This window comes from Mesoplodon mirus (genome assembly GCF_964341445.2).
Source record: "Mesoplodon mirus genome assembly, chromosome: 13".
Classification (NCBI taxonomy): Eukaryota; Metazoa; Chordata; class Mammalia; order Artiodactyla; family Ziphiidae; genus Mesoplodon; species Mesoplodon mirus.
This window is the reverse complement of record NC_138989.1, coordinates 57,407,257-57,433,452: the sequence shown is the minus strand read 5'-3', so window position 1 is coordinate 57,433,452 and position 26,196 is coordinate 57,407,257. Positions and strand designations below refer to the sequence as shown.

At 35.6% G+C, this 26,196-nt stretch overlaps 1 protein-coding gene and 1 pseudogene across 3 annotated transcripts in view; both read right to left on the bottom strand.

The window, feature by feature from the left end:
* Positions 1–26,196, bottom strand: part of PIK3C3 (phosphatidylinositol 3-kinase catalytic subunit type 3) — a 145,585-nt gene that overhangs the window by 52,618 nt on the left and 66,771 nt on the right. For both annotated transcript variants that reach the window (XR_014295789.1, XM_082641434.1), the window contains exons 10-15: positions 24,363–24,548; positions 16,113–16,267; positions 14,444–14,534; positions 10,657–10,724; positions 4,631–4,736; positions 3,020–3,136 (exon numbers count right to left, since the gene is read on the bottom strand). Coding sequence is in view for 1 of the 2 variants with exons in the window: in XM_082641434.1 (XP_082497560.1) it covers positions 3,020–3,136; positions 4,631–4,736; positions 10,657–10,724; positions 14,444–14,534; positions 16,113–16,267; positions 24,363–24,548 (723 nt within the window). In the remaining variant the exon portion in view is untranslated. The remainder of the gene's footprint in view (positions 1–3,019; positions 3,137–4,630; positions 4,737–10,656; positions 10,725–14,443; positions 14,535–16,112; positions 16,268–24,362; positions 24,549–26,196) is intronic.
* Positions 11,652–14,151, bottom strand: LOC309815157 (integrin beta-1-binding protein 1-like; annotated as a pseudogene). The gene is made up of 2 exons: positions 14,105–14,151; positions 11,652–12,542 (listed from the first exon to the last, which is right to left on the bottom strand). The product of its transcript is annotated as an integrin beta-1-binding protein 1-like (transcript).

Below are 26,196 nucleotides of genomic sequence, written 5' to 3'. Positions count from 1 at the left end.
TTCTCCTCCCTAACCTTGTTAACGTTATTCCTTGCACGCATCTCTGCCAGACCTGATCCCCTGCCTTTAAATTCCTGACTCAATTTTTCACCTTTTAGAAGTAGAAACCTCACCCCGTTGAGAGCAAAATCAATGTACTGGCCATGAGAACACATTGCCAGTCACTATCACTAGTTCTGCAACCTTGGGTGAGTTACCCTGGACCTTCTTTTTCTCAGAAAAATTCTAGTCTAAATAATCTCTAGAGGTTCTTTCCATGTCAAATAAATTGTATTCTAAGATACTAAGATTCTAAAATGAGAGCCAGAAAAACACTGTAGATAAAAATATGGACTCAGAATGTCTGGGTACAAATCCTAACTTCAACACTTACTAACTGAGGACATCTGGCAAATTACTTAACCTCCTACTACCTAATTTTCCTTACAATTGGGATAATAATAGTACCTAACTTATAGGGTTGTTGTGTGGATAAAATCAATGTATATAAACTCATAAAATAGGGTCCCACACATAATCTGTACTTCTAACCACTCCTATTACTATAACAGGCCTACTTCATTTAATTGCACTTCACTTTAGTGCACTATGCAGATATTGATTGCACTGTTTACAAACTGAAGGTCTATGGCAACCCTGTGTCAAGCAAGACTATCGGTGCCAATTTTCCAACAGCACTTGCTCACCTTGTGTCTCTACATCACATTTTGGTAATTTTCACAATATTTCAAACTTTCTATTATTATACTTGTTATGATGATCTGTGATCACTGATCTTTGATGTTACTGTTGTAATTGAATTGGGGCATCATGAACCAAGCCCATATAAAACGGAGAACCTAATCGATAAAATGTTACGTGCATTTTGACTGCCCCATCGACCAGCTGTTCTCCCTCTCTCTTCTTCCCCTATTCCGAGACACAGTGTTGAAATTAGGACAATTTACAACTCTACAATGGCTTTTATGTGTTTAAGTGAAAGGAAGAGTCACACATCTCTCACTTTAAATCAAAACCTAGAAATAACTAAGCTAGTGAGGAAGGCATGTTGAAAGCCTAGACAGGCCAAAAGCTAGGCCTCTTATGCCAAACAGCCAAATTGTGAATGCAAAGGAAACAGTCTTGAAGGAAATTAAACTACTATGAACACATGGATGATAAGAAAGCAAAACAGCTTTATTGCTGATCCGGAGACAGTTTTAGTGGTCTGGATAGAAGATCAAACCGGCCACAACATTCCCTTATGCCAAAGCCTAATCCAGAGCAAGCCCTAACTCTCTTCAATTCTATGAAGGCTGAAAGAGGTGAGAAAGCTGCAGAAGAAAAGTTGGAAGCTAGCAGAGCTTGGTTCATGAGGTTTAAGGAAAGAAGCCATCTCTATAGCATCAAAGTGCAAGGTGAAGCAGCAAGTGCTGACGTAGAAGCTGCAGCAAGTTATCCAGAAGATCTAGCTAAGATAATTAATAAAAGCGGTAGATAACACAGCCTTATATTGGAAGAAGATGCCATCTAGGACTTTCACAGCTAGAGAGAAGAAGTCAATGCCTTGCTTCAAGGCTTCAAAGGACAGGCTGACTCTCTGGTCAGGAGCTAATGCAGCTGGCAACTTGAAGTTTAAGCCAGCGTTTATTTACCATTACAAAAATCCTAAGGCCCTTAAGAATTATGCTAAATCAACTGCCTGCTCTATAAATGAAGAACAAAGCCTGGATGACATCACATCTGTTTACAATATGGTTTACTGAATATTTTAAGCCCACTGTTGAGATCTACTGGTCAGAAAAAAAAAGATTCCTTTCAAAATATGACTGCTCATTGACAATGCACCTGGTCACTCAAGAATTCTGGTGAAGATGTACAGTGAGTTAGTGTTTTTTATGCCTGCTAACATAATATCCATTCTGCAGCCCATGGATCAAAGTCTAATTTTGACTTTCAAGTCTCAGTACTTAAAAAATACTATAATAAGGCTGTGAGTGTTGGTGATTCCTCTGATGGAGCAAAGTAAATTGGCGATGTTCTGGAAAGGATTCACCATTCTAGATGCCATCAAGAATAACTGTGATTCATAGGAAGAGGTCAAAATGTCAACATTAACAGGAGTTTGGAAGAAGTTGATTCCAACTCTTAGGATGACTTTGGGAGGTTCAAGACTTCTGTGGAAGAAGTAACTAGCAAGACAGCTAGACTTAGAAGGGGAGCCTGAAAATGTGACTGAATTGCTGCAAACTCATGATGAAACTAACAGATGAGAAGCTGCTTCTCAGGGATGAGCAAAGGAAAGTAGTTTCTTGAGATGGAATCTACTTCTGGTGAAGATGCTATGAATATTGGTGAAATGACAGAGGATTTAGAATATTCCATAAAGTTTGTTGATAAAGCAGTGGCAGAGTTGAGAGAACTAACTCCAATTTTGAAAGAAGTTCTACTATGGGTAAAAATGCTGCCAATGAGCGCTGCATGCTACAGTGAAAACAAATTGTTAGTGAAAGGAAGAGTCAACTGACGTGGCAAAGATTAATTATCTTCATTGCTGTCTTATTCCACAAAATTGCCCCAGCCACTCCAACCTTCAGCAACCACCACCCTGATCAGTTAGCAGCCACATCATCAAGGCAAGGCCTTCCATCAGCAAAAAGATTATGATTCTCTGAAGGCTCAGATGATGGCTAGCATTTTTTAGCAATATTTTTAATTAAGGTATATACATTGCTTTCTTTAGGCATAATGCTACTGCACACTTAACAGACTACAGTATAGTCTATACTATACAGTATAGTGTAGACCTAACTTTTATATGCACTGGGAAACCAAAAAATTCGTGTGACTCACTTTATGGTGATATTTGCTGTACTGCAGTGGTCTGGAACAGAACCTGCAATATCTCCGAGGTATGGCCGTAATTGCATGATAAGAATTTCATAAAATATATCAACCAAAGAGACAGTACCAAAACTCAGTATTTTATGATACCAAGACATTATTAGTCATAAACAGGAAGCAAAGCCCAAAGGTTTACCTTTTTCTTACGATTTCCACTTTCACGCTGAACTGCCTTCATTAGGTGCACCAGCCGATCTACAAAGGTCTGCTGTGCAGCCAGCAAAGAACGCATAACTCTGACAGACTTATCACCCTGAAGGGATTCAAAGGAAAGAAAAATTAATTCTATGTAGCATAATGATTAGGGTTTCTTTAATAGCATGGGTGACCTTTATTCTTTTAATAGCCACAACCTTCAACACAAAGTAGTATTGAAAAATATTAATTATCTTTATTCAGAGATAATGATAAACCTGTTATCTTAGTTAAACACTACCAACTCTTCCACAATTGAAAATTAACTGAATCTTCAGCGAATACTGGTCTATCAAAAATTGCACTTTTTTCCCCACACGCAACCATGTGACAAGATAGAATTCATTCACCCAAAATGCATTCACTCACCAGTTCAATAAATATCTGGAAGCCTATAATTTCTTCAAAAATGTGCTGGGCATACAGCAGAAACAATACTATCCTCAAGGAAATAAATACATACTTTAAAAAAAAAGTTCTCAAAGAGCAATATGATATGCTTGCTTAGTAAAACAGAAGCCATAAAAACTAAATGCTATAAAGTCTCATATAGTAATTCTCAGTTCATAAAATATTATAAAATAACATTTTCTCATTTAATCTCTCCAATTACATTGATAAAGGCAGCTTGGCAATTGTCATCCTTATTTCAGAGATGGAAATTTATGCTCAAAGAGACTGAAATTTCCTCACAGGATGACAGAGGTTATAAGTGACAGAACTGAGATTACGAGAGGACCAACTGCTTATCTGCTAGTCAGTTAGGTATAGAGAATCTCTGGCCTCTGAGAACTGTACAAAAGTTTAGTCTCAAAGAGTTCAATAAGATGTGACTTAAGTTTTTAGGAAAATTTAAATGAAACATGAAACAGCAGAAAAAGATGTTCTGACATAAAATATTACATTTCTACAGCAAATCACAGTTAATGTCGTGACAGTTTTCTTTTCCTTGCCCGTGCACCTTCTGCTGGCTGAACTGTGACACTGCCTTAACAATCACAAGAATACCAGGCGAAAAATGGCTTACATACCTCTAGAAACTATAAAAGCAAAAATATAAGTTATATAGAAAGTATCTGTAATATGATCACTACCAGATTTATATAAATAAACATAGTCTTAAAAATAAAAATAGAAAACAGAGAGTGAAATAAAAAAGCAAAGGTTTGGGGTTTTTTTGTTCCAGGTATAGGTTTATTTTATTAAATCAGGGGTCAACAAACTTACTATAAAGGGCCAAGGATTAACTACTTTAGGTCTTGTTGACTATAGAGATTCCATACCAGATATTTATCTCCTACTGGAGTATAAAACTGACCACAAACAATATGAAAACAAATGAGCATGACTATGTCCCAATAAAATTTTACTTATGAACACTGAAATGTGAATTTCACATAATTTTCATGTGTCACAAAGTATTATTCCTCTTGTGATTTTTTTCCAACTATTTAAAAATAAAAATCCTTAGCTCATAGGGCATACCAAAACAGGCAATAGGCCAGATATGTCCCATGCACCGTGTCTGCCAACCCCTACATTAAATGGTTACCTTCAACAATGCTTGGCTGAACCGTCTCATTACATTCAAGTACATCTCATGGGTCTTTGGATCTCTCTGCTGAGTATCTTGATCTTCACATTCCACTATCACATACCTTAAAAATGTTAAGTCATTCATGTAAATGTGAAATGAAACTCAGAATCATTTTGTAAACACTTATGCCTTTCCATTAAAACAGATCAATTCACATTTGCAAAAATAATTAATGGGAGTAATGAAACACATTTTATCATCACTCTTTTTAAAGCTGAAAATTCAGGAACAACATATATAACCTTCTATAAAGGTAAATTAATAACAGAATGCCTTAATGTATACAATATCCTAGATTTTCTAAAAATTTTGGCATCAAAATGAGCATTTTCTCCTAATGCTTTATGAGGTACACAGAGCATTAACATCTTCAGAAATTATATAAGCTCACAAATCTACCAAGTAACTCATGAACAAAAATATTTTCAAAATATATGTAATACTTTTGGTATTACATAAGGCTCTCTTATTCTGGGAAAAAAACCAACAACACTGAAGCTTTTCTCATTAACATACCTCTGAAAGATAAATTAAAATCTTAATTTTTCCTTTCATATCCAATTTCCCCATTTCTCAAAATTCCATATATAACCTTCAATTTTTCCATCATAAAATTGTGGTTTTAAAGAGTTAAAAAATTTTAAATATAAATATAGTCCTAAACCTAAACTGCTTATATAATTCATATAATCATATAAATAATGACCTGGATTAGATTTTAGAGGTTGTCTAATCCAGTGTTTCCAACTGTTCTGATTGGAATAAGCCATACTAACAAATACATTTTAGATCACAACTCGTTACACACAGCCTACGTGTGCACACAGATGCATAAAACTGAAAAAAATTTCACAAAGCAATATTCTATGAACAATATGTTAATATTTGTTACTCTGTTCTATTTCACTTTTCTTTAAATAACAAATGCTAGACTGTGAGCCTTAAAATTGATTTCAGTGGATAATGATGTGCAGTTTCAAACTTGCTTATTTTATCAATAGCGAAACTTAGAGGTGGCTGTATCTTGTCCACGGTGGCACAATTAGTTGACTGAAGAGCTGAAATCAGAACCCTGGACTCTGGGGTCCTTGGCTAGAATTCTTTCTACTAAGCTTACTCTCACAGTTTGACCTTTAAAAACCACATGAAACTTTTCAACTTCCTTAACTGATAGTATTTAACAAATCTCAAATCACAGGGCTTACTATTTTCCTTTATACTATTTCTGCAAAGAAAATAGTTAACCATCTAGAAGGTAAACTTCATGAGAACAGAGAGCTTACCTGTCCATCTTGATACCCTCAGCACTTCCATGCCTGGTTCATAATACTCAATATATTATTGTTGAATGAATGACCCCAATCTCATGGATTTAACAAGTATCTCAATGTTGATAATTCTCAAATATGAATATATATCCCTTTTCCCACATCTAAGGCCTAACTTTGCATGTCATTAGGTGATCTGCTTTTATATTCAACTACCCTAATTTTCAAGCAGCAGGTCCCCTTTCCAAGACACTGCTTGTCATTTTTAACTGAAGATGTGTAAAACTGAAGTTATCACACTAAATGAGTTATTTTTCTATCTCAGTTGAAGGCATTATCAATATTTCAGGCATTTGGGCTACAGTTTGAATCACGTGAGGTTGTAACCAAACCAGAGAACACAGGCTCTACCTAAAACTATAAGTGGCACTTTGTGTTTAATTTCTGGTCTGTGCATCCAGAGCCAAACCGAGGTCACAGTCCCTCACTTCAAACACCTATATTCAGTTAGTCACTAGGCCCTGTTGATTTTTTCCGTAGTTGTGCTGTACTACTAGCAAGCCCTGTCTGGAATCAACCAGCAGATCCCTCTTACCTAGCTTCTCTAACTCTAAAAACAAACCCCTTATTGATCAATACGATCATCCAAATTTTTCTTCTTTAAACTACCTTCATCATGTCCCACCTATATTAACAAAAACATCAATGGTTCCCACTTTTCTACTATTTTAAAACAGTTTCTGTGGCCATAAGCTTCTGGTTCAAACTTCCACCATCTCCAATTCATGCATTCACACTCCAATCAGCTCGACTCCCCACCACCCCCACTTTGTGCTTTCGCTCATGTTGCGGTACTGTCCAGAAACACCTTCCCACCTCCCCCTTTCCTTATTCTACCCACCCTTCAAATACAGGTGACACTCCGTCTCTTCCAGGAAGTCTTTGCAAACCCTAACAACTTCTTTCTCCTCTGCCTTCCTAAAACAGGCACAGCCTCTCATACAACTTGTGCTGATAATGTTACCTTGCTCGTCACTGTTTCACACATTTACTCCTAGCTCCTTTCAGAGGTTATAAAGAAACCGATGCCAGATTCCGTATCTTAAAAATCTTTAGTAGCCCTTGACATACACAATATAGTCTTACACAAAGGAATGTTTTAAAGGTTGATAAAAGTTAAGAGCCTTCTCCCACTGACTTCCCAGGTGATCTGGAAGTCCTCAGAGTTGTATAACCTAACAGTAGAATTTTCTGTAAAGTGGTATGAGGAACTAAACCCTGACACTATATCTACCTTATGTTCCCAATGAGAGTTCTAAACCAAAAATTCAAGAAAGGACTTTTCAATCTTGAAACTGTCAATACATATTCAAACCCAGTCCATACTCTCTAACCCTTTAAAGTCCTTGACTATTCCCATCACCTTAGTATATTCATTGTGTTTTCCTGTGTTTACATGGCAACTCCTTTCTAAAGGAGCAATACAGATGACCACAATATACAGGCTCCACTGCTTTGTTCAGGTCCCCTTGACTGCCAAGTAAACACAATGGCTGCAGCTACGTGATAAAGGTCACATATCAAACACCTCTAAAAATCATTCAAGCCAAAGTTCTTATGCAAAGGAAAAGTTCATCTAAAATAAAAATGAGTGTCATCTCCAAAATGAAGGACAAATTTAGATCAAGACTAGAAGACCTAGATTTGAGTCACTTCTGAATTCTCTGTTCACAGCAGTAAGGAGACTCTACAAAACACTCTCAGGTGCTTCCTTGAAATCTGTCATCTTCAAGTAGAAATGCAGACAAAATTGCGTGGGTACCCATTGTATGATGACATCAGTGGGCTACCTGTTTCCTGGCAATTTCATTTTGTGAGGTAAATAACCTTTATTACCTTGAAAGGTCTTAAAAGTTATAGAAAAACATGTCAAGGCAGCCAAAGTTTACTTTCAATTTCAACATACTGGAATAGCTATAAAAATAAAAAAACTGCAACAATTTATAGATCCTGATGCCCAACACTTTACAGACTGGAGACTATAACTCCCCTCTGAGGTTTAAAATGTTGACACTATTCATTTTAAAAGGATTGTCTGTACTACTGTAGGCCTCTAAGGATTCAACTATAGCAGGAATCCTGTTTAAATTAATGGAAAGGGAACAAATGAACAAGGAAATTCAAAATGTTCAAAAGGAAATAGCACAATCAATTAAAATTTATATTTTAATACATTTGTTATAATAGAGTAAGCTTAGACTGAGAGGCATATAAATTGTTACATGTGATTAATATTTTTATACTATTCTGTCCAGGTTCAAAGGAATAGAATGATTATTTTAAGTCAATTATTTGAAATTATTTCCCATATTTTCACCCTACAATCACAAAAGTGGTGTGTACTAAAGTCAGAAGTCCACATCAATAGCTTTTTCTTCCCCATGAGTGTTTCTGAATATGTAATATGCAGACTATAAATATGGGAAAAACAATTACTCCTCAGAGAATGAATAGACATAGCACGTGCTATTGCATCAGTGAATCAGAGACACAGTGGGAAAACACAAATCAAATCTAAGTTTGATGGAATGCTTATAAGACTGGGAGCTAGGGCTGTACTTTGTTTATTATCTATGGAGAAAACAAAGTGCTCTTTCTGAACAGAAACTGTTGCCTCATTGGAAACTGCTCATCTAATAGGTTTCCTACTGTTCAGCTGCTTTCAGAATGGTTTGAAAAATCTTCCTACTTGAAATAAGATATCAAAGATCCTATCGCAACTAATTTCAAATATTACAATGAAATCTGGTCTATACTCAAATCCAAAGAATACATAATTTTAAACACCACGTAATCAGTATACATACATGCAGCTCTTATAATAGTGACTACTCTAGACTATAAATTCTGAGCCAGAGTAAACTTTCCATGAATATCACAAGGAAATAAAAATACCTATAAAGGAATTCTTAGTAAATGATTTTTAAAATATATAAAACCTTAATTTTAAATACCTAAGAAGCTTAAAAGTACTTACTCAAACCTTGGCACTGTGCCCCACATTTTTTTAAAATTTCCATTGAATTATTTACTCAGATTTTTATGAGGAAATATTTTTCCATAACACCAGTGAATAGACATACACTTAAGAATTCAGATTAGAATATGGAGAACATTAGGAAGCAAGAGGTTACATTAAAAGGAAATAGTACCTATCTGGTAATACAATGATTTCTAAGCAAAATTTTCAAAGTAAAAATGGTGATTAACAACTAGCCAAAACATTTTGTGGATGTATTTTCAAGGACATACTGAAAGTTACGGTGAGGGAAACGTGGTTTATGAATATTATATTAAATTCTAAAGTAAAAGCAAGAAACTATTTTTTCCTCCCACTACTAAGGCCAACAGGAAAAATAAAATTACAGGTCCCAAAGGGGGGGAAAAATTAGTGATTTAGTTAAGATTGTTGAAAGCGGTTTTTCTTCAATGAGAAGAGAACCGAGAAGGCTGAAACTAAAGAAATATTTGTTATGTAAGTAATGAACACCCACGTTTATTAAAGAGCCTTTGATTTATTTATCTATTTATTGGCTACAAGGACAGTATCCAGATAAGATTATGTTTGGAGAGTGGGAAAATGAAGTTAATGATTTGACCTACAGGACAGTTCTCCAACTCAGTCTAAAACACAGAAAGCAAAACACCTCACTATTCTTCAAAAACAATTACCTTTCAGAATGAACAACTATTAATTTGTACTGTTTAAGTTAACCACAGTAAACTGAGCAGTAAGATTAGATCAGAGATCATTTCTACAGTTAAAAAAAGTATCAAGTTTGTCAGGAAGTTTAAAAAAATGTTCTCTCAAATGTACAGAAAGCTTCAGGTAGAGCTTACCCAACTGGCTCTGCCCTTTGTTTCCACTATAAAACTAGATAAGGCTCTTTTGTCTAGTGTTTAATCCTAGTGCTTTCTTTGATTGAACCAAAATATTTCTCACTGTGGCTTAAGCTACTTGTTCTTTACACTTTAGAATTCTATGACAGATAAAGGGAGCCATGCTTCACATTAATTGTGTCTCAATAAATCAGTTAGCTTTTCTTTGCCTCAGTTCCTCTCTTTCTTTCACATAACTCACTCAGGAAACCTGCTCTCATGTAAAATAGATACTTACACTTGCCCTATTTAACTTCACAGAACAAACGAGAAAAGGTCACTGAAAATACTGTGAAAATGGCAAAATGTGAGATAAATGATCTAATCCTAGTTCAGGTTTTACCAAGTTCAGCTACATCATGCCTCTGCCTCAGTTTCCTCATGTATAAGTAACTTCAAATTCTAATTTTCTGTCCTTGCATGATTCCAGTGTTTTAGTAAATAATGTGAAAATACATACTCCTGAAGGACAGTGAAGTATCATACTTACACTACTTAAATAGCATAAAAGGCAAGCAGACATCAAACTGAAAAAAACGATTATCTTACCCAGTTTTATCTTAGATCCTGGAAAGTTAGTGAAAGGAAGAGAAACTGTGGTGCTAATAAGCATTTCCATTAGCACAGCTGTAAATAAATACAGCTAGATATAAATACTGCATAGGCTTTTGATGATTGCTCATACTTTATTTTAAACTGCCTTTTTGTTTACAGTATGGGAAAAAAACAGTCTTGAACAGTGATGAGAAAATAACAAAAAATTATTTCACTTACCAGTATAAATAATTAGCCAGTGTTGAGTTTTTGCAGGCTCTTGATATCAAGAAGGTACATAGATCTTGCTGAAAGAATTAAAAGAAATGTATACATATTATATTACCATCTTCTATTAACAAGGGGGATATAAGAGAGTCTACATTTGCCTATCGGTTTTCATCTACATATCTATGTCACAGATCAGATTTTCATGCATCCATCTATCCTTCCATCCCACCATCTGGTATTTATTCTAAACCAGGTGATATGTGAGAGGCTAAGGACGCCATGGTTTGCAGAGTTCCTTGTCCTACTGGAAGCTTAACATTTGGTGGAGGAGAGAAGCATTAAAGGAAGTCACAGAAATAGTTTAGATTGGGAGGTCAGAAGGCAGCAATGAGGATGTAATATTTAGGCAAGACCAAAATGACAATATGTACAAAGGCCCTGAACATAACAGTTCAAGGAACTTTTAAAAGGCTCAATGTAGCTGAGATATAGTGAACAGTAAAGTAAAGGAGGCTGAAAAGGTAGGTAAAAGCCAAATTGTGAAGACCTTTAAGGTCACACGACTGAGTATGGATTTTATTTAGTTTATTTTATTTTTTTCGCTGCATTGGGTCTTAGTTGCGGCACGTGGGATCTTCGCTGAGGCATGCAGGATCTTTTGTTGTGGTGCAGGGGCTCTTCACTGCAGCGTGCGGGCTTCTCTCTAGTTGCGGCATGCGGGTTTTCTCTTCTCTAGTTGTGGCACGCAGGCTCCAGGGTGTATGGGCTCTGTAGTTGTGGTGAGTGGGTTCCAGAGCGCATGGGCTCTGTAGTTTGCATCACACAGGCTCTCTAGTTGAGGTGCGTGAGCTCAGTAGTTGTGGCGCCCAGGCTTAGTTGCCCCGCGGCATGTGGGATCTTAGTTCCCTGACCAGGGATGGAACCAGCATCCCCTGCACTGGAAGGTGGATTCTTTACCACTGGACCACCAGGGAAGTCCCTTTCTTTAAAAAAAAAAAAATAAGACACATTTTAAAAGAAAAACAAATGATTGCTATTTTATACACTGCATTTTCTTCAGAAAATCTAGAGCAAAGGATTGCTCATATTTCTGTAATAGTTCAACACTGCAGACTGAAAACAGAACTATTGAGAAAACAGCTGAACTTGCACATGAAGTCTACTTCCCCTTATTGCAGAATTCAAGGTTTCTCAGATGACAACACAGAGTCAAAAGCAGTGGATAAAACTCTGCAGATTGCCTGTGCTTGTTCCAGGCTGCTGCACTGGTAAACCCACAGGCTGTATTCTTCGTTGCTGGCAACTGGTCTTCAGAGCCAATAAGCTTTTTCCTGCCCCCACACCATCATCCTAGCAGACCATCCAGATGATAAAATATAGTGTGCCTATGCAAAACATCATACTGATCTGATGTGGATACTTTTATAGCATACTTAGAAACAACCATATTAAATTCTTCCTCCAGAGGAACAAAAGACAACTTTCCATCTTGCTGGGTGACATCTATATAATTTATCAGGTCTAGTCGCCCTTCAAGACTTTTCCCCTCAGAGAGTTTCAGTTTCTCAATGGCACCAACATACTTTATTTGAAATTCTGCACAGGTATCTGAATGACTGTTGCTTTGTACTGAGCTCTGGGTGTAATCAATATCAAGGCTTGCCACAGTACTGGATCAAGAAAGCCCTCCAAAGTTGAAATCTACAGACTTGCTCTTAGTACTGATTTCACTATTCTGGGAGCTGCTACTGCTCTGTCGCTTTTTGTCTTTCCAGATTTTTGTCTTTCCAGAACATCCTCCACCATAGCTTGATCCAGAGGTGCCCCCTACAGAATCGAACACTATTTTATCATCTTCAAAGGTTTCACAGACAGCAGTCTGCACAGATAGCTTCCTTTCATTCCGACATGGTCAATTCTTGTCAGAAAAACAAGGTACCTCACCCCCACCTGCGATCAGGGTCAGACACCCATCGCCAGGGCAGCCAGAGCCGCGGCAGCCACCCCCATTCTGGATTTTATTTTCAAATCAATCGCTACTCAACAAAAGATCTAAAGCAGGAGAGTGAGATGATCTGATTTACATTTTCTGAAAATGACTCTATTTGCTCTGAATAGTACAGACCTGAGATCAGTCAGGATGCTATTACAGTAGTCTAGAAAAGTAAACGGTGAGAGTGGAGATAGAGTGAAGTAACAGATTATTTAAATATTTTGGAAATACAATTAATAGAACTTGCTGATGCAGAGGAAGTAGGAAGGAAAAAAAGAATTGACAGTAACTCCCAAATTTATGGATTTAGCAAACGGGTTGATTTGTTACATCACAGATGGAAATTCCAAGTGAGAAACATGCAAGAGTGTGTGGGGGAGAGAGATGTATTTTGAAATATCAAGTTTGAAATGCCTGTCAGATATACAATAGAGATCATATTTGGATATATGAATCTAAAACTCAGATGAGAGAAATGTGCTAGAAATATAAATTTGAGTTTATCACTACAGCCTAGAGCAAGAGGATAAATTGAGAAAAGAAGAGGACCCTGAGGAACAATAAAGTGTCAAGCAGCAGAGAAAGTGCTGACAAAGGAAACCAAGAAGGAACAGACAGAGAGGTGAAGGAGAAAACAAGGGATGTATGGTATCATCCAAACCATGAAAAAAGTTAGTTTTTCGGGCTTCCATGGTGGCACAGTGGTTGAGAGTCCACCTGCCGATGCAGGGGACATGGGTTCGTGCCCCGATCCAGGAAGATCCCACATGCCGCGGAGCAGCTGGGCCCGTGAGCCATGGCCACTGAGCCTGCGCGTCCAGAGCCTGTGCTCCGCGACGGGAGAGGCCACAACAGTGAGAGGCCCACGTACCGCAAAAAAAAAACAAAACAAACAAACAAAAAAAAAACGTGTCAATGAACTGATTACTGAATCAATAAATCAGTCCCTTAGTTTTGAAAGGGCAAAATAATTAAACTGGAGGTGAATGGTTCTTCAAAGGGCTCCCCTAAGGATTCTATGATCCTGTAATTTAAAATTCCTTTTTTCAGTATTTTCTAATACATCAAGAGGTAGGCAGACAAGCAAACTCTGGTTAACAGTTAATACTGAAAACAAACGTCACTCAGTTATCAACATTAACTCCTAAAATTTTACTAAAAGCAATAATATATACATTTAAAAAAATAATCAAACTTCTTTCTAATATCAAGCATGTATTATTTATTTTCAACATCAGGGGTGTGAAAGATTCTTCTCAAATTAGAAGTCTTAGGGAGAAAAATCAACAATACATACTAGATCAACTTCTGCAAATGCACTCCCAAATATAATTTTCAGAGTAGCACTAGCCAAAAAGACCTGTTGTACCTCAAAAATTACCCTGCTTAGCTAAAAGAACTTAATTTTTCTGTATAAGCTAAAAACAGCAGCTTAGTGTATTTCCCCTAGTATCAAAGTCATACATTTCTACAATGTAATCACAAACACCAACAATTACAGTAACGTTCATAAATGTGTTAACAATAAATATTCTGAGTTTCCTTAAAAAAATATTTAAGCCCAGTTTATTTTCACACTGCATTTGAATCCATTTATATGTCCAAAGCACCAATAAAATGCCTTGAACTGAAGATGGCACTTTTTGCTGGGAGGAAAAGTTATAAACATGCATCATAAACCAGGCTATTTAATAAAGTTGTAATGTTTAGTTTATTAATCAAAATCAATATTTTCAAGACCAACATTAAGTGTTTATCTTGTAGGATCTCTCCTATAGGAAACCTAAAAAGCTTTGTACTCACTTCCAGATTTTCACCATCTGAACTTTCTTTTGTTTTAGATGCAGGAGGAGGGGAAGACACTGGAGGAAGAGGGCTGGTTATAATTTGGGAGCTGAAAAAATAATAGGAGATATCACTGATATGTAAAATATTCTTTCTGTAAGAGAAGATACACATTTTTAGCATAGTTCACCTCAACTGTGTCTGGTTAAAGCACTACTTCCTAAAGTGTGTTCTGTGAAGCACTAGAGTAACATTATGTTCTGGAAAAAGAGGCTGCATAGTCAAAGAATATGGGTAATAGCCTCTTTGAGATGTATGTGCAAGTTTGCATGTATTAAAGTTTCTGATAAATACTATAGTTTTTTTAAAAAAGTACATTTTACTTTAAGCCAGTATCTTCCAAACATATTTGACCACAAAACAACCCCTAGAAAACATACATATTAGTGACCAGCAGACCATAATTTGGGAAATACTGGGTTATAGTTTAAAACCTATCATGAAATTTTAAATAGACTTCCAATAAAATGTTCTAGGGGGCATAAGTAACATGAAGTTAAATAAGCATCACTAGAGACTGAAGGCCTCCAATGTACAGTGGAAGAAAATGTAAGGGGTCTCTTATAAAAACAGAAAAACACAAAGCAGCCTACGTAAGAAAAAATGTTTTTTTCCTGTTTCTCAGTTCTCCTGCAAATGAAAAACAGAAGATAAAAACAGCATTATCATTAAGAAAAATTCAGAAATATAACCTTGAACTCACGTGATAATCGAAATAATTGTACTAATTCAGATAATCTGAATTCTAGACCTCCTTCTGTCATTGACAAATCTCATGACCTTCACAAAACAACTTTGTATCCCTTAGCCTCAGATTTCTTACCCAAATGTTCCTATTTATCTCAAATTTTAAGATTTTATGAAAAGCAAAATGGCAAAGTAGAAAGAACAAGGGCTATGGAGTCAACTCTACCTAATTTGCAAAATAAAAAACTTTGGGCAATTTACTTAACTTCTCCTTAAGTCCTTCATATCTATATTAGGGATATGAATACCTACCTCAGAGGATTACTAATAACAGGTTTAATATATGTGGACCATCTCTTGGTGCCTGCTACAGAGGTGGGAGTTCTTAATTGTTATTACTGTTAATAGCTGACTTTCAATTCAACTAACAGGTTGTTTTAACTACTGAAAAGGTGAAAAACAGTCAATAAAAAATACAACTTTACAATAAAATATTTGAGTCCACTAACTTGCCACGTCTTTCATTTTTTTTTTGCAAGAATAGCAATAATATCTGACACGAAGCACCATGTGTCAGACACTTTTCTAAATGCTTTATCTATTAACTCATTTAATCTTTCAACAATCCTTAAAGGTTACTATTGATATATCCCCATTTTTAAGATGAGAAACTGGGGCTACACAGAGAATATTTAATTTACACAAGTTTACACAGCTAGTAAGTGGCAGAGTAAAGATTTTAACTAAGAATTCTGACTCTATAGCTTGCAAAACACTGCCCTATAATATAGTGGTTTGTGTTCTGTGAGTGCACATGCCATATTCACTGGTAAAACTTCCAACTTAGGGTTCGGTACATCTGGGGAAAAAGAAAAGAAGACAATTTGAAAAGGTGGAAAACTATCAGATTTGAAAATAATTCCTCCCTGGATATCCGTACCTATCTATTTCTGCAGAATTTATTCCAGAATTCGACACACTCTCTGACACTGAACCCTGACTATCCTTCTTGGTGGGCTCTAATCCATTCTTTATGTCATCAAAATTTTCATATTTGAGAGCTTGGACCAGCTGTAACAGGTACATCAACAAATCCTGGAAAACAAACAAACAAAAAATAAGCTAATATTAGAAAAAATGCAATATGATTATAGACAAGTTACGTCTAATTATTCCGAAATATCAAGCTAACAATTTACTTTTATCTACCATTTATCAGCTGTGTTACTTTGGGCAGATCACTAGGCTTCTTAACCTCTTGGTGCCTCACTGGGTCCTCACCTTTAAAATGGCCATAATCATATAAACCTTAGAGATTGAGTTGTGAGGATTAAATCAATTAATAGAAAAAAGTCACAGAATAGTGCCTGGTACAGAATAAGTGACCAGTAAATGTCTTGTTTAAAATGGTATCCCACTGACATGTACACACTGCAATATTTAAAATAGATAACCAACAAGAACCCACTGTATAGCTCAGGGAACTCTGCTCAATATCCTGTAATAACCTAAATGGGAAAAGAACTTGAAAAAGAAAAGATACATGTATATGTATAACTGAATCACTTTGCTGTACACCTGAAACTAACACAACATTGTTAATCAAATATGCTCCAATGTAAAATAAAAAATTTAAAAAAATAGTATCTCAAAATCAAGGCGAAAATGAAAACAAAGAAAAAAGATTGAGATGGTTCATATAAAACTGAGAAATTAACAAAGCTTCCTTTTTTCAGCAATAGATCAGATAACGGCATTTTAGGTCTAAGATTACATAAGAAACTCCAAATTTTCAAGTTTTCCAAGTTTCTGTTTCATAATCTTTTCTGGTTGGGATTTTTTTAAATATTACTTTTTTTTTTTTTTTTTTTAAAGAGAATTTGGAGTTTAAAGAGTTCAGAGTTTAGAGAATTTGGGTTGCTTCTTAAATGGAAAATACAATGAAACAGGCATTTTAACACTCTTGTTTAAAGGAAATGTTTACTTTCCTGCTAACTACCAATAATGGCTTGAAGAAAACAAATTTCTAAACCTAAATTTCTCATACTTCTACTGACAATCGAGATAATTTGGACTAAAAAAGTATCAACAAAGTAGTTTTTACCTTTCTGAGTTTTCCCTTAACGTAAAAAGACTCTAGGTTTAATCTTCAGAATGGAAATATTTCCTATCTTACTCTATAAATGTAGTTCTTAGCCCTTCCCAATGACTACTAAGAAAACTCCAAAAATTTTGCTTTTAAAAATAATTATAGGGTTCCCTGGTGATGCAGTGGTTAAGAATCTGCCTGCCAATGCAGGGGACACGGGTTCGAGCCCTGGCCTGGGAAGATCCCACATGCCGTGGAGCAACTAAGCCCGTGCACCACAAATACTGAGCCTGAGCTCTAGAGCCCGTGAGCCACAACAACCGAGCCCACGTGCCACAACTACTGAAGCCTGCTGTGCCTAGAGCCCATGCTGCCTGCACACTGCAACGAAGAGTAGCCCCTGCTCACCGCAACTAAAGAAAGCCCGCGCGCAGCAACGAAGACCCAACATAGCCAAAAATAAATAAATTAACAAATTTAAAAAAACAAAACAAAAAATAATTACAAATTGAAGAAACTCACAAAACGCAAAAAAAAATTTAAAGCATCTACTGTCTTCCAGTTCCAATTGACACTCAGGCACTCAAAACTCATAATTAGATAATTTGAGACTTTGTGACTATCAGTTCAATTTTAGTCACCTTTCCTTAAGCCCAGAAACCAGGTTAAATCCCTTGTAAATATTTCATGGACCACTCTTTCCTTTCATGTCTATAACAACTATGGCATTTGTAATTACTTGTTTATTTACTCTTCGTCATTTCTACTATTTTACAAATTCCATGAGGACAGACTACTTCCCAAAAACATATTTTCCCTTACTTAAACCAAAATATATTATTTTCATAATTTTTTCTTATATTGACAGTCGTTTCTTTTAATTACGAAAAGCAATATACATGATTTTACCATTAAATACCATTTTTTCTCAAAAAGCTAAATGAAACGTTAACTGGCTTATTAATTCTTACTCAAATATATCAGTATCAGTGGCCAGGGAAATCAAATGACTACCAAAGCATCTCTATAGTGTTCTGTTTCTAAAAACAATTTTTAATTGGATCAATAAATGTTTGATTTTCTATTATTTTATTTGAGATTTATGGTATCTAACAGCTAGGTATGCTTATATGCTTATTTTAAGAAACAAAATTACATAACAGAAAATAGATTAATCAAGTATCCTTCTTAGGAGGTATAAGTAATTCAGTTTCACTGCTAGCCTTGCATGCTTTGGAAATGTTGCTGAATGTATCACCTAGGGTGTTTTCCCAAGTATAGAAAAGACTTAGTGCATGAAATCAAAAATGCTACATTGTTATTAAATTCCCCAGGAAGGAGAAGTTTGGAAGAAAACTCCTCTTTTTAAGTCATTCATCACAATCTGATTATGTTAGTCATCTGGTATTCTGTATTCAAACTACACTTTCCTTCATTTGTATGAAAATGAATTAACTTCAGTAGTAAGTGCAAAGTCTGTTTGCTCATTAAACAGGCACATCTTGGAAAATATAAAATTCCTCCAAGCATGAAGGACATAAGCATACAAGTAAAACAAAACAAACAAACAAAAAATCATATTTCTATCTCAGGCAATTCAGTAAAAATTTCCCAAGAGCTATGAAATACTATCTAGATAGCAATCACCATTCTTCTCAAGAACAAGTTAATTCTAATGCTTCAGAATATAAATGCAACGTTCCCTGTCAAAATCACTCCCATTTCTTATTGAATTAAGCGTAACTCTTCATATAGACATTTACAGTTAGACAGTTACAGTTAGATACATGGGTTCCGACCTGCTTCCCAGACAGCTACATATATCCCACACTTGTGTTAAAGCGAAATATTTTCTATTGTTCCTGTACTTTTCAATCTCTTTGCCTTTGGCTCATATTGCTCATGTAAACTCATGTCCAACTCTGAAAATTCTCGTCCTTCATTGTCTATCTCAAATGCCACTTCTTCCTCAAATTCTAATGGGGAATCTCTCTTCTTCTGAGCCACACAATAGTAATAAATATGGCTTTTAAAAATTCTGAAACGGAACATTAAACAAATCAAATAGAAATTAAAAGACTGATTAATATTTATTTTACTAATGTATGGTGAGTTTAACATGAGGAATTCAGCATCTATTTCATGCACAGTATATATTAAATATCAATGTTTTTCAGATAGCATGATGATATACCTACAGGGACCCACCTAACACTGAATAGAACTATAAAGAAACATCACTAAAGAAACTAGATAAAACATAAATATTAAAATAAAAACAGTTTTACATTTAACCAACAAACAGAAATAAGAGATAAAAGGGGTGAGATAGTTCATAATAGTAACAATTGTCAGAGAATAAATATAATTTTTTAAAATGTGAAAAAATTTTTATAAAATTGTGACTTAAATAATCATGTATCTCCAGGAGGGAAGATTTAATAACATAAAGATGTTAATCTTCCCTAATATAATATATAAATTTAATGTAATTCCACTTAAGATTCTGGTGGAGTTTTAAGAAAATGACAAAATTGTTCTAAATTTAGAAAAAATATACAAAAATTATAAAGAAAATTGTTTAAGAAAAAAAGAAAGAGGGGTTTTATCCAATCATATGTTTAAAGTTATTATGAAGCAACTGCAATTTTTTAAAAGTATAATACAAGCACAAAAACAGAAGGTTCATAAAGGATTATCAGAAAAAAGCATATGTAAAAGGTATATATATATTGTGACAATAATTCCAATGCAAGCTACTTATTCAAGAATATGGAAAAACATATATTCAAAAGTCTATTCACTAAAATAGTTACAGCAAAAGAAAGGAATAAGGTACATCTACAGGTATCCATAAAGTCTAAAAACACAGTGCTTTCCTACAGATTAAATGTGCCTTTGACATCATTTGCCTTGATATTCATTTGCCTATGTTTCCAGACTTTATGGACACCAAATATATGTGTTGAAGATGAGAAAATGTCCAAGACTATACTGTTTAATTAATAAGGCAAGTTTTTAATAATATGTATAGGATATTCCTATTTTTCTTAATTTTTAAAGAGGTGTAAATATATACCGTACATGCATACATATGCTTGTACTTTGCATAGAGAATATATGAAAATATATAAGAGTGGCTACCTTTCTAGGGATAAAAAACGGTTGGAGAAGTGGAGTTGTTAAAGGAATATTACTTTCTATGTTACTACTTCGTTTACAATTTAAAAGCAAAGCAAATCAGAAAAAAAAAGATGATAATATCATATAGTAAAGGAACACACCAAATGCTGTGGGATCAGGAAAGAAACAAAGAAAAATGCCATCTGCTTCTTGGAATGGTTAAGAGAGGTTTCTCAGAGATGTTGAGGTCTGTGCTACAGCTTGAAGGACGAACAGCAGGAAGACTCCACTAGGACGATGAAGTAGCACATATAAAGGCCTGGCAGGACTGGCTACTGGAGGGATTACAGCATATTGAAAAAATCAGACTGTCCAAATATAAAACACAGTATTTTTCATTCAAGATTTTTGGTCATCCAAGATGTGGATATTTAGACAAAGTGACCTTTGACGTATCTTTGATGTTATGATTATATGATTATATTATATATTATGGGTTGGCCAAAAGGTTCACTCGTTTTTTTTTTCCGTAAGATGGCTCTAGTAGCACTTAGTTGTCTTTAACTTCATTCAAAACAATTTTGTTAGATCGTATTGTGACAGCTGTCGTATCAAGTGTGCATTTTAAAAAAAACATCAAAATTGGTGAATTTTTGTGTAGCCATTTTAATATTGAGGATGGAAGAAAAAAGCAACATTTTCGTCATATTATGCTTTATTATTTCAAGAAAGGTAAAAAATGCAACTGAAATGCAAAAAAGGATTTGTGCAGTGAATGGAGAAGGTGCTATGACGGATCAAACGTGTCAAAAGTGGTTTGCCAAGTTTCATGCTGGAGATTTCTCATTGGACAATGCTCCATGGTCGGATAGACTAGTTGAATTTGACGGCAATCAAATCGAGACATTAACTGAGAACAATCAACATAATACCATGAAGGAGATAGCTGACATACTCAAAATATCCAAATCAAGTGTTGAAAATCATTTGCACCAGCTTGGTTAACTTAATCACTTTGTTGCTTGGGTTCCACATAAGTTAAGCAAAAAAAACCTTCTTGACTGTATTTCCACATGCAATTCTCTACTTAAACGTAACAAAAACGTTCTGTTTTTAAAACAAATTGTGACGGGCGATGAGAAGTGGATACTGTACAATAATGTGGAATGGAAGAGATCGTGGGGCAAGTGAAATGAACCACCACCAACCACACCAAAGGCTGACTGATCTTCATCCAAAGAGGTGATGTTGTGTATATGGTGGGATTGGAAGGGAGTCCTCTATGATGAGCTCCTTCCGGAAAACCAAACGATCAATTCCAACAAGTACTGCTCCTAATTAGACCAACTGAAAGCAGCACTCAACGAAAAGCGTCTGGAATTAGTCAACAGAAAATGCATAATCTTCCATCAGGATAACGCAAGACCGCATGTTTCTTTGATAACCAGTCAAAAACTGTTATAGCTGGGAAGTTCTGATTTATCTGCTGTATTCACCAGACATTGCATCTTTGGATTTCCATTTATTTCGTTCTTTATAAAATTCTCTTAATGGAAAAAATTTCAATTCCCTGGAAGACTGTAAAAGATATCTAGAACAGTTTTTTGCTCAAAAAGATAAAAAGTTTTGGGAAGATGGAATTATGAAGTTGCCTGAAAAATGCCAGATGGTAGTGGAACAAAATGGTGAATACGCTGTTCAATAAAGTTCTTGGTGAAAATGAAAAATGTGTCTTTTACTTAAAAACCAAAGGAACTTCTTGACCAACCCAATATATGGTTATATTATCCTCTGAAATACCAAAAATCATTTGAAGTTTATAAAACTATAAATATTATACTATTCCACAGACAAAGCAAAAGCAAAGAGAAATTTTAAACCTATTAGAAATGAAAGGTACAACATGAATGATTTTAGTATGAAATTGACATAATATAAATTTACAATCCTTCAGCATAACTGTATGAGTACAATTTTCAAAATTCTGCCCCATATAATTTTTCCTTCATAACTGTCAAGTGACATAAGCAGCTGTTATCACTATTTTTTGGATGGGAAACCGAGGTGAGAACAATACATGTTCCCAAAGACATATAGGTACATAGAAAAAAGACAAAATTCAAATCTTAATATACATCTGAAGAGTCAGTAGAAACTGAATTAAAAGACCTTTTTTTTTAAGCTGAGTATATATAAACCTCAAAAAACACCCCAAAACTAACAACCATATTTTGCAGTTTAGGATGCATGCAATATTTCTATCATTATTCTTTACGTCATAACAAAAATTATAAAATGGTCTAGAAATAGTTCAGTATTTGCATGAATACTGTTAACTCCAGAGACAATCAAATGCTTAGCCTCTAAGCTTGTAAGGCAACAAAGTCAGGCAATCAAAAACAATGATTTACAATATTTCTATTTAAAGTCTGAACCCATGCTGAGGGGGACTATCTTATCTATAGCCCAGAGGCCTTTCTGTTTGACATGAGTCAAACATAGATAAAGACTTAATGACTAAAGTGAAATTTCTAAACAAACATTTTACTATTTTAAATAAATATTGTTGTAATAATTTTTTTACTTGTGATATAGTAAAAACAGTAACGGAGAAGATAATATGCTGAATCACAATGCTAGGAATTGCTCTTTGATAGGAGAGTGAAAAACATCCTATTCCAATAAAATTATACAATATCTGAGACCTCAAAATAATCTAGAGGAGGATAGGGAATGGGGAGGAGAGAATAATTGGTGTTAGAGATGAAACAAATTGTCTATGAGTTGGCAGCTGCTGAAGATGGGTAAATTATGTATGAGCATTCACTATACTACTTACTTCAGTGTTTAAATTTTATTGTAATTAAATACATATATAACTATCAACCTTAATAAATGCTGCATTTTGCCTCTTGAAATTCAAATACCACTACGAATTCAAAATAATGATCGGAACTCCTATATATATTGAGGCTTGAGAAGAGTCATCCTGTATTCCATAAGCCTTGCAGGCTAGCATAAACTATTAGGTTATGTTTGAGAACACATTCCCTCTATAAAAATTAATAAGTAAAAAAATTAGTGAATTCATCTACCTTATTAGGAATTACTAAAATTCAAAATCCAGCAATGCTTTGGGTCAACACAGAGTTTTCTACCTTCCCTCGTGACCTTATATGTATATAAATAGCCACCATAACGTTTGTAGTCTTTCCTTTCCAGAGGATTCAAAACCACCTTCAGAAAATCTACATATACACATAATTGTCAGCAGCTCAAAGTTTAAAGGAGGGGTTTGAAAGAGAATACGATGACCATGCACCTCTATGCTTTAAAGGCCCCAAGCGCTTTTCAAGGCTACAATTAAACATGGCTTGTTGTAGACTGACTGATAGAGGAGATCTGAATTATTCCCCAGCTGGTACTGCATTAAACCATTTTTCACTAGAATTCCTTTTTCCAGACAGAGCAATACAAGCTCTACTGCCAGGTAAATGTCCTGGGAGAGACTGTCCTATCACGTAACAGATCAGGAAGTAAATTTTCATTTCAGAGGAGTCCTTGGAGGAATATTTTAATTTTGCTTCTGCAAACACACATAGTATATCCAGTTCCCTTCTAAAAATTTCCCTCTCGGGCCTCCCTGGTGGCGCAGTGGTTGAGAGTCCGCCTGCCGATGCAGGGGATACGGGTTCGTGCCCCGGTCTGGGAGGATCCCATATGCCGCGGAGCGGCTGGGCCCGTGAGCCATGGCCGCTGGGCCTGCGCATCCGGAGCCTGTGCTCCGCAACGGGGGAGGCCACAACAGTGAGAGGCCCGCATACCGCAAAAAAAAAAAAAAAAAAAAAAAAAAAATTTCCCTCTCTCTCTCTCACACACGCACAAACACATACACACACACACACACACACACAGTCTATAATCAGGCTCTAGTTTAAAATGCACCCAGTTGAAGAGGAGTAATGAATAACAACGCACCTCATCATCTGCCTGCCGTAACCGGGCAACAGCATAACGCCTCACTGTTGGATTGGTGTAATGAGAGGACAACAGCTCCAAGGAATCCTCTACATCCATTGGCTTCCATTTTCCCAGAAGTTCCAATGCCTGTTTGGCCTCCTGGGGTAGATCCCAATTAACACATTTCAAGAACTTCGTCAAAGCCTAAAATCAGAAAAGGTTTAAGAATTAGAAACAACGGCTTATTCTGGGATAGGAAGGGTCAAGGGTGACTAGACAGAGCTCAACTTGGACTTGATGGCAGAGTCACAAAGTCAACGACTGACTCCTTACATAAACACTTTGTTTAGTGTTTAGCATACACACAATCCTAGAAAAACACTGCAGAACAAGGAAAAAAAATCATGTTCCTTGTAACTATGTTTTTTTCAGGTCAAACCACTATGAATTTTTAAATTTTCTTCAGCTTTTCTTCATTTTGCTTTTGTTATTTTAAAACACTGCAGACCTCAAGACAGGGAAATAGTTGATGCATGTCTCACGAACTCTGAGATACCTTAAAGAAAACCTTCATTTTACAACATCGACATGTGAGACATAAGAGATTGCAGCCAGTGAATGAGAGTCCAAAGTCAAGAAGGGCAGAACCCCACTCCTGAACACCTCCCAGAGTCAATGGTTTTCCTAGATATGCACATACAAGGACTCAAATGAAGTCAAATATGTATGTCTCTTTTACACAGGGAAGTAACTATTGGGGAATTAGTGTTTAATGGGACAGAGTTTCAGGTTAGGAAGGTGAAAAATTCGGGAGATGGATGATGGTGAGAGTTGCACAACAATGTGAATGTACTTAGTGCCACTGAACTGTACAGTTAAATATGGTTAAAATAGTATGTTTTATATTATGTGACTTTTACCACAATAAAAAAAAAATTAAAAAAAGAAAAAGACAAAAATTCCACAGAAACAATAATAAAAATAAATAAATACATAGAAGCTCCAGCTTCTGTATATATATTCTGATTCAGCTGGCTGTTTGCAGAATCATTCTGGAGCCTCACTTCTTTAGAAAGGTAGCGAAGTCTTCATAAGACTGTTGGGTAAGTAAACTACCTTTGAGCATATCATTAATGGCTGCATAACAATAAATGTTCTTTAAAGAAAGGTTATACCTGTTTTCCATAAAAAGCAGTCCCTATTGCCAGATCTCCCTACTGGCAACACTCTCCTGGCTGATCCCAAGACATTTTCTTCTTTCTCTTCCTCTATGAATTCATCTCTTGAGCAAAGATAACTTCAAAAATTTAAATTCCTGCTCTGTCCAATTAAAAATATTTTCATTAGTAAACTAATCAAGTTCTCAAAAAATGTTCACTTGGACAATAAAACACAATTACTCATTAGTATGACATAAAATGAATCTTCATTCCCATTCCCTAACTTACTCTTAATTTAACTAAATTAAGGGAAAAGGCACTATGGAGATGATCTATCCAGTGCTCAAATTTGTATATAATCTCAGTGAAGTGGCTTGCCCATTGTCTCAAAATGGTGACAGGCTAGACCCAGAATCTAAATCCATTGACCCTCAGCCCATGCATGTTACACCAGATGGCTCCTCCTTATCATTAAGGTACTGCATCTCCTACTTAGCTAGGCCCATGCCCCTTGGAGCCATTACTCCACCAACACTTATTTCCTAAATCTGTTGTAGGAAAAAAATGGGGTGCAAGAGAAGGGTCATGCCCCAGGTCTTGAGTGAGTCCCTGGGACTGGCCACCTAGTGAGGGTCCTTGGCTTCACACAGGAAAGAATTCAAGAGCCAAACACAGTAAAGTGAAAGCAGGTT